At 30.2% G+C, this 14,721-nt stretch overlaps 1 protein-coding gene across 1 annotated transcript; it reads right to left on the bottom strand.

Annotated features, from left to right (window-relative positions):
- Positions 1-765: 765 nt before the first annotated feature.
- On the bottom strand, positions 766-7,070 carry LOC108343080 (glutamine synthetase leaf isozyme, chloroplastic). The gene is made up of 14 exons (XM_017581130.2): positions 6,882-7,070; positions 4,869-5,129; positions 4,288-4,327; positions 4,079-4,182; positions 3,942-3,990; positions 3,740-3,846; positions 3,135-3,222; positions 2,860-2,988; positions 2,693-2,767; positions 2,051-2,104; positions 1,941-1,978; positions 1,704-1,863; positions 1,542-1,602; positions 766-1,115 (listed from the first exon to the last, which is right to left on the bottom strand). The coding sequence occupies exons 2-14, from the start codon at positions 5,111-5,113 to the stop codon at positions 976-978; spliced, it is 1,290 nt and encodes a 429-aa protein (XP_017436619.1). The 5' UTR covers positions 5,114-5,129; positions 6,882-7,070; the 3' UTR covers positions 766-975.
- Positions 7,071-14,721: the final 7,651 nt, after the last annotated feature.

The raw sequence follows: 14,721 nt of genomic DNA, 5'->3' as shown, positions 1-14,721 counted from the left end.
AAATTATTTTAAATTTCGGTAATAGTAAAGATATATTTTGACATACTTCTCATTACAAAAGAAGTGAAAGGAGTTTTTTTGTTAATTTAACTTTTTATTGAAGAAGAAAATTATCAGCAATGGCCTGATTCCTTCATTATTAAAGAATAATGAGATATATAGACAAGGAGGAAAAAACACGAACTTCAGAAAACGGTTACAGGTGGAAACTACCTATAATTAACAGAAGCTAACTATAGTCAAGGCGACACACTTTTTCTTAAAAAATATAGCGTGGTTTGTTAATTAATACCGACCAAATCATTCAATGTCTTGTAATATATGGCTTGTACATGTATACAGTTCATATGTCTTCCTTATCAACTATTCTGATTTATTTGTACTGATAAATATTGTTTGTGTGGATAATAAAATGTCACTTGTGTATAGCTCACAAAACATGCTCACTGACAATGACACGATTCTTTTCCATCACCATTAAAATGCACACCCAAAGGATGGCTTGTAATCTCTTCCACCCTTTTCTGGTTTACCTCATGAAAGATCTATAAATCCTTTCACACAAGGTTTGATTCATGTTTCATGTTCATTACAAGGTTCTCAATATTTTAATTCAGCCAAGTCTCCCCTCCAAAGAAACAGTGGTAATGTAAGAAAAATTGAATGCCTGCAATTCCGAGCTATACAAGCTCAGTTGTTTTCTCTTGATCAAAAAAGAAAGCTCAGTTATTTCAAGGCAAAGAAATCAAGAGGGGACACTGAATGTGGCCAAGCATAAATGAAATCTTTTTGTCCAGAAGCAAATAGTACCAACCAAACTTCTGATATACGATGTGCATTTCATATGACAACCAATATAACTGGGCATGGCAACCTCTTTGGTCCAAACAAGTAATGATGTAAAAGGAAAGTGCAAGAGCTTTCCAGCTCCTTACAAACTACAGGTTCCATCCACAATGCCATCAATCAATAAATTCAGACCTTCAATGATAACTTCTGAGCTGCAAGAGCTTCAGCCTCCAGAGTTGGCTCCCACAATAGTGTAGTCTCTGCAAGTAATGATGTCACAACATATGGATCCATGTTTGAAGCAGGGCGCCTGTCCTCCAAGTAACCTATGATCAAGAGGATTGGCAGGATTAATAATTAATCTACACCAATATTTGACAAGTTTAGATATTATATATTTTTAGTTTGGTGGTATAATATAATATTTGGAACAGAAAAAAAAAAACAACAAAAAATAGCAAGAGACGAGTGGTAACAGAAAACATTGACAATTTGCTACAAGAACACGTCAAGTAGGAAAGAAAGGCATGAGATTTTGCAACACGTCAAGAATATCAAATCAATCAACCTAATAGTATACTGAAGTTGTTGCATTGGCAAATAGCAATTATTCAAAAGTTAGATAAGACAAGAAGAAATTTCAGCTATCAACTTCAGCACAAGCACAACAAACTAAAGAAGCCAGATAATGCTTTTTAGTCCCCAATTACAAGTCTAAACGTTTGTATTAAAATTGTTGTAAATGACCTCACCTTTGCCATTCTTCTCTGTGTCTCTTCCCACACGGATTGAGCAACCACGATTAGCAACTCCCTGCAAGTTCAATTTTATTAGTATCCTTCACACAAGAAAAGCTTCATACTTGATTATCGAGTCCTTAACAATAATAGTTATTGGCAATTTTGAAAACCTACCCAAGAAAATGTGTTAATGCTTGCTGTCTCATGCTTTCCTGTCAGCCTTCTTTCATTTCCTTCTCCATATGCACTAATGTGCTCCTTATGGCGAAGTGATAGATTCAAAATTGCCTTCTTTATTACCTCAAAGCCTCCATCTTCCCTCATGCTCTTTGTACTAAAAGGCAAATGTGTTTTACAAACTTAGTAATTTAGTAAACAAAAAGACAAATGCAAAGAGGCATGGGCAAAAACCTGTAATTGGTGTGGCATCCTGCACCATTCCAGTCACCCTATGTTTCACCAAAACAATTAGTACAATTATGATAGGATAGTCAATGATGCCAATCAAAGCATTGCGGTACCTCTATTGGTTTTGGATCAAGAGAGAGCACAACACCAGCTTGTTCAGTAATTCTCTGTCAAGCCATACAAAAATTTAATATTTTAATTAGAAGATACAAAATTGGATAAGGGACAAGAGAATAAGCACAAAGTATAGTTTACACGGGACAATCAACAATTTACAGTTACAAGCAATGGCATGAACCTTTCACCTGCCATCAAACTTATTTTTAAGAATGCCAAGAACTTCAGAGATCTAAAGAAATCTAAAAAAAAATATAGCTGGAAAAAAATAATAATTCAGGGTGTTCTTTGACCTTGCTCACTGCCTCTAAAAGAGGAAAGAATTTAAAAGATTTATGGGCAACAACTGTCCATTGAAAATAACGCATAACTACAAGCATATGGAGCAATTTTCAGGTAAGCACACAAATAATAGCAATGTATCAAGCTTAGAGCAAAGAGCCACTTCTTAAAATTCACCAGAACATGAACAACAACACAAAAGCCAAAACCTTTGACATTATATTGAACCAAAAATCTCCACAGAATTAAGATACCGTGACATTCTTTAGAAATCGGTTCTTTCAAGAGTTTAACCTTTGTGTTAAATAGTCCAACAGTCTGTGTGTGTAAACCGAAAGGTAGGCAAAGTATATTACCTCGAGGATGTACCTTGATGCCCAGATATGATCACCAGCCTCAATACCTACACTAGGACCAACTTGATACTCCCACTGCAATATGCATAGAAGAAATAATGAGAAAAACTGGTGTGACATTCATGGGACAGTGGGACTTAAAACAAAGGGAAATGCAAGAGATGTACCTGCCCAGGCATAACCTCCCCGTTGGTGCCACTGATGTTAATTCCAGCAAATAAGCAAGCCTTGTAATGAGCATCAGATATATCGCGCCCAAATGACTTATCTGCCCCAGCACTGCAATAATAAGGACCCTGAAAAATGAAAACATTAACTAAATCCTCATTATGAAATTGACATATTGAATGGAGTAGGAGATAAGTGTGACAGTCCCATATTATGTAATAATGAACAAGTTGATGTGAATGAAAGCCAAAAGAAATAAAAGAAGTGACATTACCTGAGGACCAGGATAGCCACCAACAGGCCAACCTAAAGGCCATTTCACATTTGTTTGAAGTAAGGTGTACTCTTGTTCTATTCCATACCTTTGAACAATCAACATACAAACATTAGCATGTTTTCTGTTAAGATTGTAATTCAAGACCAAAGTTCAGTTATCTTCTACTGTACGCGTAATCAAATGAAGGAAATCTCAGTCATGATTTCCTTAGGCATCACAAGATAAGAAATATAAAACCTGTCAGAATTTTATTTGGCACTATTGCTAAGTCATTATCTATTTCTATTTTAGGTCATAAATCATCACACATAGAAGTTGTGCATATATCACAGTGCAAGTACCCAAGCGCTGGAAAACCCAATCTCAAAAGCTAGCTATTAAGGTTAGGCATCAAAAGATAAGAAATACTGTCAGAATTTTAATTGCATCTCATTAAGCCATTATCTATCACATCACAGTACTCAATGTGGAATTTGAACACCCCATAATACCCGAGTACCTGTCCATGGAGTTATTTAACAATAGTTGGTATTAACACTAAACCAAAACTAAATATATAAATAAATTATTTTATGTGTAAAGATAAGAAGAATTATATATACCATGGAACTTCAGCAATGACCTTTGGGTTACTGAAAACTTCCGCAGCTCTGTGTCGCTTGTTTGTAGGAATAGGTTCACCAGCAGGTGTGTAAGAATCACAAATGACCTTTGCAAAACAAGTATCAGTATAACTTGATAATATCTGTGTTTTAATTTCAATCAACATGCCATGAGACATATTTCAAGCATAACAGCCCTTACCAAAATATTGTTACCACCACGGAAAGGATCTTTGAAAATTGCCTGAGGACTGGGAGAATAAAAAACAGATTCAAATTAAGATTGCAATGTGGTAGAGTTAGCAAGATTAACAGAAGGATAAGTGCAAAAATTCTTACTATAGGATTACTTCACTATCTTCACCAGGTGCCTGTCCAGTACTAGATCCATCATAGTTCCATTTAGGAAGCTCAGAGGGATGTTCGACAGGCTTTGATATTGTCTAAAAAACGAAGTATAGGATTCTCATGAGTATAATGAAATAATTCGAATGACAATGGTAATACTAATTCCTCTTATCCTGTTTATAACATTATAAATAACATACTCTTGATTTACTGCGCACATCAATTCCTGTCCCCCCAATCCTGTTTCAAAATACAAAAAATCAGTTTTAATTACCTCGCATTGTCACACCGGAAATAGTTAGAATATGTTTCAACAAACTTTTCTATAAACAATTGTAAGAGACTAAAATGAAATAAGTTCCTCCATAAACTAAATTAGTTTGTGTATAAATTAAAAATTAACCTAATATACTAGAAAAAATTACAAATTAATTCATGTGTAAGCTAATTTTTAACTTTCTGTTACGTTTGTTTCATTGTGGCTTAATTATTTACTAATCCTTGAAATTTAGGATGAATTTAGTTTAGGAAAAAATCATTTTAATCTCTCAAATACAGTGTTTAGGAACTAAGAATGTATGTTTTTTTCAAACTTGAGGGACTAAAATATTTTTTTTCAAATATAAAAGACTAATTCCAGATTCCCCTCAAATTGTAGACGCTAAAGATAATTAGGTCCTTAAATGTTCCTTCTTCTTTTTTTGTATTAGAAGTACTTGTAGGGAAGTTAGTCCTGAGATTCGGTGAAGTATGGTATTCAGAAGCAGAATAGAATGAATACCAAATGTACTCAGCAATGATCTTGTCCGTGAATGGAGTGATATCCAAATTAAGTAGACCCTCCAGCCTGTTGATGGTGCTATTGTCAGACTTAACTGCCAGCACTCTAAATTTAGCAGAACTGGTTTTCTTATTTTGTTTCATCAGTAAAGAACTCCACGGGTTCGATGTAATGGGAGTTGCATGGGGAGAGGATTTGGTGATTCTCATCTGCCATTGTGTAGAGGGAGCCAAAATCTGTGCCATGTTCTGCAGTTCTTCTCTGAAAATGATAAGAACCCCAGTCAGAAAACTAATCAAATTAGAATACATTTACAATTTTCTGTCTAATATTAAATAAGAAGGCTTAATTAAGTTTCACGCCCTTGATAAATATCGGTATTTTCACTTTAGATTCTATTAAATCTTTTTGGTCCATTGAGTACTCAATTATTATATTTTTTCAATTGAGTCTTAATTGGATTGCATGATTGTTATATTGACATGTCATCTTGTTTAGTTATTTTCAGGGTATTAAGAAATGTGAAATTTTGTAATGAATATAAAGTGATAATGTAGTTAATATAGTATGACAAATTACTTTTATTGGTGACAATGATGAATAACATTTATCATCTATTTCGCAACCACTAACAAATGATGATAAATGACGCCAAACATAAAATCATTCTAAAACAATTGAATCAATCCTTCTTAAAACTAACTTCAGCGTGTGAGAAAAGGTCAAAATATGAGCTATTTATAGATGATGAATCATAAAAACTTTCCCTCCTATAGGGAAAAGAATCAATGTTGGCTAGATATACACCAAAGAGCATTATAATCACTGTGGTAAAACGCCGAAGAGACAATCTGGAAAGTAACATTTATCGACATCAGCCATACCCAGCTGATGACTACTTAAGATCATACTGAAAATTAAACAAATTCCTATTTATAAATATGACATTCCAATCTGAGTCACTGTCACACTCTATAAGATGCAAATTGCACAATATCAGATAAAATGCTCTCAGATATGAATAAATATGTTTATCTAACCAACATATATAATTGACAAAGAATTTGATTTGGAGTTCAGACTTAGATCAACATTTATCCATCGCTAACACACGACCAAATTTAGTCTTCAATCACATCCTGTATACCCTCTGAACCATTATAGTGGCCCATCTTTCTCTGCTAGTTTTCCTTGTCCTTGTCCTTGTCGCACATTTTAACTTTTTCTCCCTTTCACACACACTAAACATGCATCTGGGAACATTTATATTAGACCTAAAAAGAAACTTGCATAATCCTACATTATCGGCTAGTTTAAGAAGAAACCACAATATGGGAATGAAAATTTGTCCGCTTTGGCAGTATATAATATGAAGATATAATTTGCTTGAATAGAATATGGAAACCTTTTCAATCAATAGGAGTCATACATACAATGAGGAGAAAGTGTATTGAGCAGAAGAATAAAGCCACGTGTGACCATAAAACTAGAAGCTATTCAATGTCCAAGTTTACAGACATGTGAAACAACATTTGAGGCAACCCTCTTGTAAACCAGGTCTGCAAAAGCAACACCAAATAATAAAACAAGCCACACATTTTTTTGTTTTTTATTTTCTTCAGTTATAACACGAGAAGCATCATAATTACTTGACCAAAAACAAAATTTGGGATTTATTGAAAGAGCAGGGAAGATCACAGTCTGTAGTTGTTCAGCACTCACCAAACCTGGCTTTTCAAGCATCATGCATTCTCATTATTTACCAAAAAAAGATACTGTAAACTTCCACTTTGAAGTGAACAAACAAAAAAAAATGGTGATGGGAATGGGATGGTGAGGGAAACTTTACTAAGGGACTGTTCCACAGCAAAGAAACTCGTGACCACTGTAACAAAAAGCTAGCATGAACAAAAACAGAATCACAGCCAGAGAGAAAAAAAATACTAAAAGTGTGACCCTTTACGTTTTTGCCCTCAGAAAAGAATTTGAAGGCAATGGCACAGAGAAACTCACCAATACAGAGTAGAAAAATGGGGAAAGGTGAGAACTTGGAAAGTGGGTTGAAGGGAGTCTCCTTGTGTCTCCACCTGAGACCCAGTGGGAAGAGTAGCTATAGTATATCAGAGTAGGAGAGACTGGTGTAAAATAGGGGTTGGTGGACACAAACTTTCTTGGCTTTTCTAAAACCGATAGGGGTGTGTTACGAGTGGATGAAATTAGTTTTTGGTCTCTTAAAGAGCACCAAGAGAACCTTGGACTCCAAATGTTACAGATAAGGTTCTTCTCAGGCTACCTTTTTTATCATTCTACATTATCAAATACCTTTTTCTAAATCTAGCATCACATGTTTTCAAGGGTTGTTAGTGAGTTTACTTCTTCATTTATAGTAATCATAATGATTAAGAAATAGTTTGCATTTCTCTCTGATAACCTTTTTAGATCTTGGATTCTCTTCTTCACCTGTGATATGGCAGTTCTTACATGAATGGTGTATCATAATTAAAATCAAATGGATTATTATAATATCAGAACATTTTCGGTATCAGAATAATAATAAGAGTCACGGACGGGTATGTACAAGAGACCAACCAAAATTTTCAGAAAATTTTCTTTTTATGAATGTTCGTATATAATTAAGTTGAATTTCACGATGTTTGTTTACGTATGTCTCAAATTTAAAGAATAACTTTACGTGAAGAAATCAAAGGGAGTATTAAATTATATGTGTACCGTGAAACTATGTATGGAAGCATTATGATACGATAATTATTATAATAAGAGGTGATTTTGTTTGGTGCATTGTTCCACTTTTGCCAATGCATTGGGGAAATCTAGATTTTGTTGTGTTGTTCGTAAAATATCACTTACAAGCACATCAAATTTTAAAAATTGAATTAAAATATGGAAAGCGCGTTATGCTTTCCAACGAGCGGTTGGTAAATAAAATACATTTATGATTCGCTTTAAATAAAGAACTATAATATTTCAACAATCTTTTATAATAGATTACGTGTCATTATTTTATTGATTTGTATATTTTAAATGTCCAATCATAAATTATCATATCATATGAGCGATCGTAAATAAATCGTTAAAATTTGTTTTTCCTTAAATAAAAAGTTCAAATTGTGTATAAGAAAATACTTTTGCTACAAAATTGGTGTCACCGTATCTTGTTCTATCCATTTCCTATGCGTCAGTTGAGTTTTTATGATTTATCAAATTGACTGTTGTAATTGTTTAATATAACAATTAAAATTTTATTTTAATGTTATGCCAAATGAATGTTCAAACTAATATGATTGTGTTCATTGTTAATGTTGATGGCAAATATGAATTGGGTGAGAGAGAATAAATTATCAGCTTAACATGGGTTGAAATTTAGCTTACATACAATGAAATACGTAAGATGACGTTAACTCAATTTTTGTTTATTTTTATAATAATTTGAAATTTGTCAAAATATGAATTAAAACATAAATCTGGAATACGAAATTAAAAATCAAAGGTATTTTATGTTTTGATCCGTGAAAGTCTTCAAGTATTTTCTAAATGAAATATGAAAAAGTTAATGCTGAATGCAAAATATTATATTAAAAAATGGACAGATAAAATCAACCCTTTATGCACAAGTAAAGCTAATAATATTTTAGTTCACGATTAAATTTATATCTTGCAACTTAACTTTATAATATATTTGATTCAATAGTTATTAAAGTAGATGTATTTTAACATTAATATTAAGGTCGATTTTATAATATTTCATTTTAATAACATAATACTATTAAAATAAAGTATTTCATTACAAATATAAAAAAACAATTTATATGAGGTATATCTTATATTAATATAATCAACGAAAAGATATGATTATAATAATTATATCTAATACTTAGTCAACTATATAAATCATTAATAAAGACAAATATATCACATTGAAATACTCAAACAAAACTCAATTATGGAATACAAGTATTGGTGTTAAATTTCAAGAGATCTTATATTTGTGGTGACATAATTGGTTTAACTCTCTTACACACGATATTAGTCATTTAATATCCTTAACTATAAAATAAAACTTTTAGACTATGACATCTTACACCCCTTATCATATATTATATTTAACTCTACCTTAACTTAAATGGTTGTTATAACAGTGGAATAACCTCCAACATCTAAGCTTAAATAATTCAAATCAACATATTAATACAAAGTAAAAACATACTCACAACACCTCACAATTTTAAAAAGTTTTTCATATTTACAATGCACAATTTCACAACTTCACCAATAATTCATAGAATAAAATCAACACAATATCACACCAAAATCAATTCACAATTCAAAAACTTAAACAATCAATCATAATTAAAATCACAAAATCTATCTTTCCTCACCTTACAAAATTGTTCAAACAAATCTAAGATGGATTAACATCTCCAAACTTATAACATTTTATCTACACACGAGAAACGCCACAAGAAGGATTATAACCTATCATTATTTTTACTAACCAATATAAAATTATATAGAAGACTAAAACGACACATGCAAATGAAAGGAAACGAATACGCAAAGAGAAAATATATTAAGCTCAAAAAAATAGCAGAAATTAACTTACTAAAATAGCTGCAACGATGACTTAAATCGTCAAACAACTTAACCGAGTGAAGAATTTTCTATTCACATAAACTCTTTTAATATCAAAATAATTTAATCTTATTATTTTTAAACCATTGTCAATTTTAAAATTTCATTTGTAAGTCCCGACAAGCTTAATGTTATAAAATTGAGTAATATACCTTATTAATTGTAAACTATATATTTGATATTATTGTAATAAAAAATATTGAGTTAATTATTGTGATTTAAATGCTCCACTTGTCTATGAACGAAAAAGACATACTTTACGAGTTCGATTAACTAAAATTCTTTAAACCAATTTTACTTTCTCCCTGATAAATCAAATTAGTTAAAGAAAAAACTTTAGAATATAATTATGGAATGTTCACTAAAATTGAATATTGAACATAGAGACTCGTTGCTAAAGTCTTGGATGAACTTTTTTTAATATTCTATTTACTTTTTAAGAGCAAGACTACCATGCCGATGATTTATTAATTATAAAATAGTCCATTACGTATCAAGATGCAACTAATGTTAAACAAATACAAGATCTAATACTATAAAAAGATAAAGGTCAAATTTAGGAGAACTTAACTTTAAAGTAAACCGGTGAAAATGAAAAGTTCTTTCAATATTTCCGAGTTACAACACGCTATAAGTGGTATAAATCCGTAATCCAATGATTTGGCATACACGTTGCAGAAAAGAAAATACGACACTCTCAAAGTTGATAAAATTATCAATCTGTGAGAAAGAATTAAATTGAAAAATATATAAAAAGTAGAATATTAATATAAATAATAAAAAAGAAAATCTGTAGAGATGTCGGTGCACATGGCTAAATTTAAAAGGGTGCAGGACCACTCAACGGATTGGGTCTGCAAGAACGACCACTTCAAAAATTTATAATTTCGTCGTTGCGTATGATTAAACAACAGTCTCCAATTTCGTCTTCAAGTAACCATATCGTGAATCCAATCTTGTTTTAACCATCAAATTTACTATACAATATAATATGGTGTAAGAATTCAATATAAGTTGAAAGTTTGATATTGATAGTGATGAATTGAAAGTGATATCTTATATATAAACTTGTTCAAAAATCATTAATACCAAATCTTCCATCTATATTGCTCTTTTTATAAAACCTTCCAATATTAGTAACGGGACTGTAACTCCTTTTAATTTGGTTCATCTTTATTTGTGCCAGGGGATAAACAATGCCACCTAGATCATACATCATAATATATCATAAATATGTGGAACCAATTAATTGTACCAATTCAATTGATAAAAGAATAACTTAACTATCTGTATGTGATGTTAATCCATAAGTAAAAGTCATCCGATTCTGTTAGAAAATATATAAAAAATAATCAAATCCAATTTCTTTAATTTTATATGTAGGAATTGATTCATTCAGTAATTTTAAATTTTTTTAAATATACTTATATTCATAAGAAAATGTTAGTTGACTAATTAAACTGAATTTTTATATAAAAATCAAGATGGGAATTTTCTAATTAAATTTTAATAATAATTATATATTAATAATGTTCTCATGACTAAAAAAACATTATATAAATTATGTAAGTATATTTGTTGAAAGTTTCACCTCGACTAAAAATAAGACTAATTTATAATATATAAGTGGGTGCAAACCTTACCTTATAAATTGGTTTTGTGGTGTTGAATCAGGCTTAAAGTCCACTTCTTAACATAATATTATGGTTAGAGCATATCCTAGCGATACTTATTATTTATTGAGCATGTTGTTCCACATGTTATCGAGTCGTTATCGGATCACGCATTAATATTTAGTTTCACGTTCGAGATGATGTTTATATCTCGGTACGAGGAATTGTGTTGAAAGTCTTACATCGACTGAAAGGAAATAATACAATTTATTATTATTTATTAAAGAAGTTCCAACTTTGAATTCATTAGAATAATATTATCAAGATTAATTAGTGTATTTGAGATATTTTTTAACCCATCATCAAGTTTATGTTTAATGTACTTAGAAGAGTTAATGAAAAAAGTTATATTTAAACTATCTTTAACATAGACTTATAAATAATATAAAACTATTTAATATAATTGAACCAGTTCATTAGTTAAGTTTTAAAAAAAATGAGGATTCATCTTCTATTTAGGTGAGAGTTAAAGAAGTTAGAGTTAGAATTAATTCTTTTATTCTATTGGAAAAGACAAATTGTATTTAAAATATCTTTTAAAAACACTACTATAATATTTTGATCTCAAATACATTAAAAATAATATTGTTAAGATCAATAAGATATTTACTTGTAAAATTTTAAAGTTCATCTTGATTTTACCTATACAAGATATCTCTAAAACTAAAAATAACAATTATTTTTAAATTGTGTAATTAAATGTAATAATATTTAATCTAAGAAAACCATTAAATTTAAGTAGATGTCTCTCTTTATTTCTAGTTTATATAGCAATCTATAATACAACATTAATGATATCGTACTTTTATGATTTCTTAAACCAATTTATGTTTATCTATGATTAGATTACTTTCTCCCTCTAATATGTATTTTTTTGTTAAATTGTGAGAACAATATATCTCAATCAAGACAGAGTGAATTGATTTAAACTATTTCTATCTTTTTTGAAAAATTTAAGGTGTATAAAACTATTTTCAATCAATACTTCATTCAACCTTTCAAAGATTAAACAGATTATTAATCAAGAACAATGAAAAAAAATCAACATAAAAAATTATATTGGTTCAACTCTTCAAGAGTTTACATATAATTTTCTTTCAACAATCTTAGTGAAAAGGAAATCCACTAATAACAAGTATCAAGATTACGAAATACAAGATTCACCTATGTACTATAAATCTCTAATCACAATACAAACAAACTACACACATTATCACACTAGGAAAGAAGAACACGCTCCTAAAAGTGATGCTACACATACTCACATTAGGGAACCAAGAACACACTCTTAAGAGTGAGGCTATACACACTCACACCATGAACCAAGAACACACTTCTAAGGGTGAGACTACACCCACTCACACTAGGAACATTGTCTACACAGTAAAGGCAATTACAATTCCCAAAGAATTACAGAAAAATAAAACTTGAAACACCTCTAAAGCTAATATTACAAAGAAACTAGGATTCAGATCCTTCCTTAATATTTTCTTTCACTCTTGAAGCCTTACAACTTGAATTTCCTTAATTGATGTTTGGTTTCTCCAAGAATGCTCTAAGATCTCTCAAAAAATATTTTTGTTTCACAGTTGAAAGCTCTGAATATGCTTTTCGTCCTTGAAAAAAAATGAACCACATAACAAAAACACATATCTAATTAATTAAATTATTTCTTTAATCGATTAAAATTTACACAGTTTTTTATCAATTAAATTATTTTCTTAATAGATTATAACATAGAATAATATTTCTGATGTGCATTAGATCATTTTAATCTATTAGATTATTTTCTTAATCGATTTAAATTTACACACAATTTTAATTAATTAACTGATTTTCTTAATTGATTAAAAGAGAGTTCATAAATTTTTTAGAGTTTTGACTCTTAAGTATATATCATTAAACAATCAACATAAATTTATAACATATTTATTAAGTCAAAAACATTATTCAACATTATCAAAAACAATTATTCACTCCTGTATCAACATTTTTATCTTTCTCTATTTTAATTTTATAATTGTTAAATATGTTAGTATAGTGTTATTGTAAAAATAATATTTGAAAACAAAATTTGTATTATTCACACATTTTACACAACAATAATATATTGCATATATTTAAATTTTATATTTGTCTATTTGAATTGTTCTACAAAATAGAAATTTTCAATTGGTTTGGATTATGTGAAGTGTTGTAGCCTATGACATAACCTTTCAAGTATGCACCACAAGCTTCAGAAAATTTGGTAACGAAGAAATCCCTTCTTTTGGAAAGTTAAAACATTTGTAGTAGCAGCGATTGATTGATCACTGATGAGTCAAACGCATTTTGTTTATATGTCCTAAAAAGAAGTTCTGAAAAAGCTGGCAAGTGCTTCCTCATCAATCAATTACTGTGGTGAGACTGATAAAACTACTTTGTCTTGTGCTTTCAGTTACCACGCATTCTATAGGTTTTCTTAGGGTTTCAAGGAACAACATACAAAACTCAAATCCTCTTTCGCTTTCTAATTAACTTCATATTTCGTTTTAAGGTACAAATGTTACATAAAATCAAAAACCAACGTTTGTAAAATGTATGCCATTTAAAAGCTTAATGCATTTTAAACACTATTATTATTATTATTATTATTATTATTATTATTATTATTATTATGATTAAATATGTTTTTAGTCTCTCTTTCAAACTAACTTACATTTTGTCCTTCTCCTTAATAAAATCTTAATTTTTCGTCTTCAGAAATCAACGACGTTAAAAGGAAGCTGAGGTGGTTAACATCTGACCACGTGTGATGACATGTTTCCTTCATAACTTTTGTCACGTTGGTAAGAGACCGAACGGGTAAGGGGAGGGGGTGAAGGGGTCAAACGATTTCTTAAGTATTGAACGGTTCGACCCCTTCACCCCTATTTCCTTAATCGTTTGGTCCCTTCACCCCATTCCCTTAACCGTTCGGCACCTTATCAATGTGACAAAAGTTAGGAAGGAAATATGTCATTACACGTGGCCAGACGTTAGTCACTTCAGTTTCCTTTTAACGTCGTTGGTTTTAGACGACACAAAGTTAAGGTTTTTTTAAGGAGAATGACCAAAATGTAGCTTAGTTTGGAAGAAGAACTAAAAACAAATTTGCTTGATAGTTTAGATATTAAAATCATATTTAACCCTTATTATTATTAACCTCACTATTGTCATCTTATGATTATTTGCAAAGTTTACCTTTAAACATGTGTACACGTATTCAAGCAGTGAAATGAAAGGAAAGACTATATGTAATGTAATGCTTCTATTTGAATTTTGTTTTTGGTTAATCTAATCTTTTTTAAGGTTTAATTATTTTTTAAATATATCGTATATTTTCTTATTTTTATTAAATAAATGTATTTTATTAAACATTGAACTTTTTTTATCTGAATTTTTTTGTTAGTAATAACATGATAGTGTGATTTTGTTTTAAACTTATTTATTAATTCGTTGTTTTTTTAATTTATCACTCAACTCATTTATTTCCTTTTTAAGAACCAAAT

Source organism: Vigna angularis, chromosome 6 (genome assembly GCF_016808095.1).
Source record: "Vigna angularis cultivar LongXiaoDou No.4 chromosome 6, ASM1680809v1, whole genome shotgun sequence".
Classification (NCBI taxonomy): domain Eukaryota; kingdom Viridiplantae; phylum Streptophyta; class Magnoliopsida; order Fabales; family Fabaceae; genus Vigna; species Vigna angularis.
The sequence above is the reverse complement of the archived record's forward strand: the minus strand, read 5'-3'. Positions and strand labels throughout refer to the sequence as shown.

What these genes read in the sequence shown, in the direction of transcription:
- LOC108343080 (XM_017581130.2), bottom strand. Translation starts at nt 5,113, where the DNA reads ATGGCACAGATTTTGGCTCCCTCTACACAATGGCAGATGAGAATCACC. An exon ending in GTGGTGGTAACAATATTTTG is followed by an intron (nt 3,847 to 3,941) that starts GTAAGGGCTGTT and finishes TGTTTTGCAAAG; the next exon opens with GTCATTTGTGATTCTTACAC. An exon ending in GGATGCCACACCAATTACAG is followed by an intron (nt 1,864 to 1,940) that starts GTTTTTGCCCAT and finishes TTTGCCTTTTAG; the next exon opens with TACAAAGAGCATGAGGGAAG.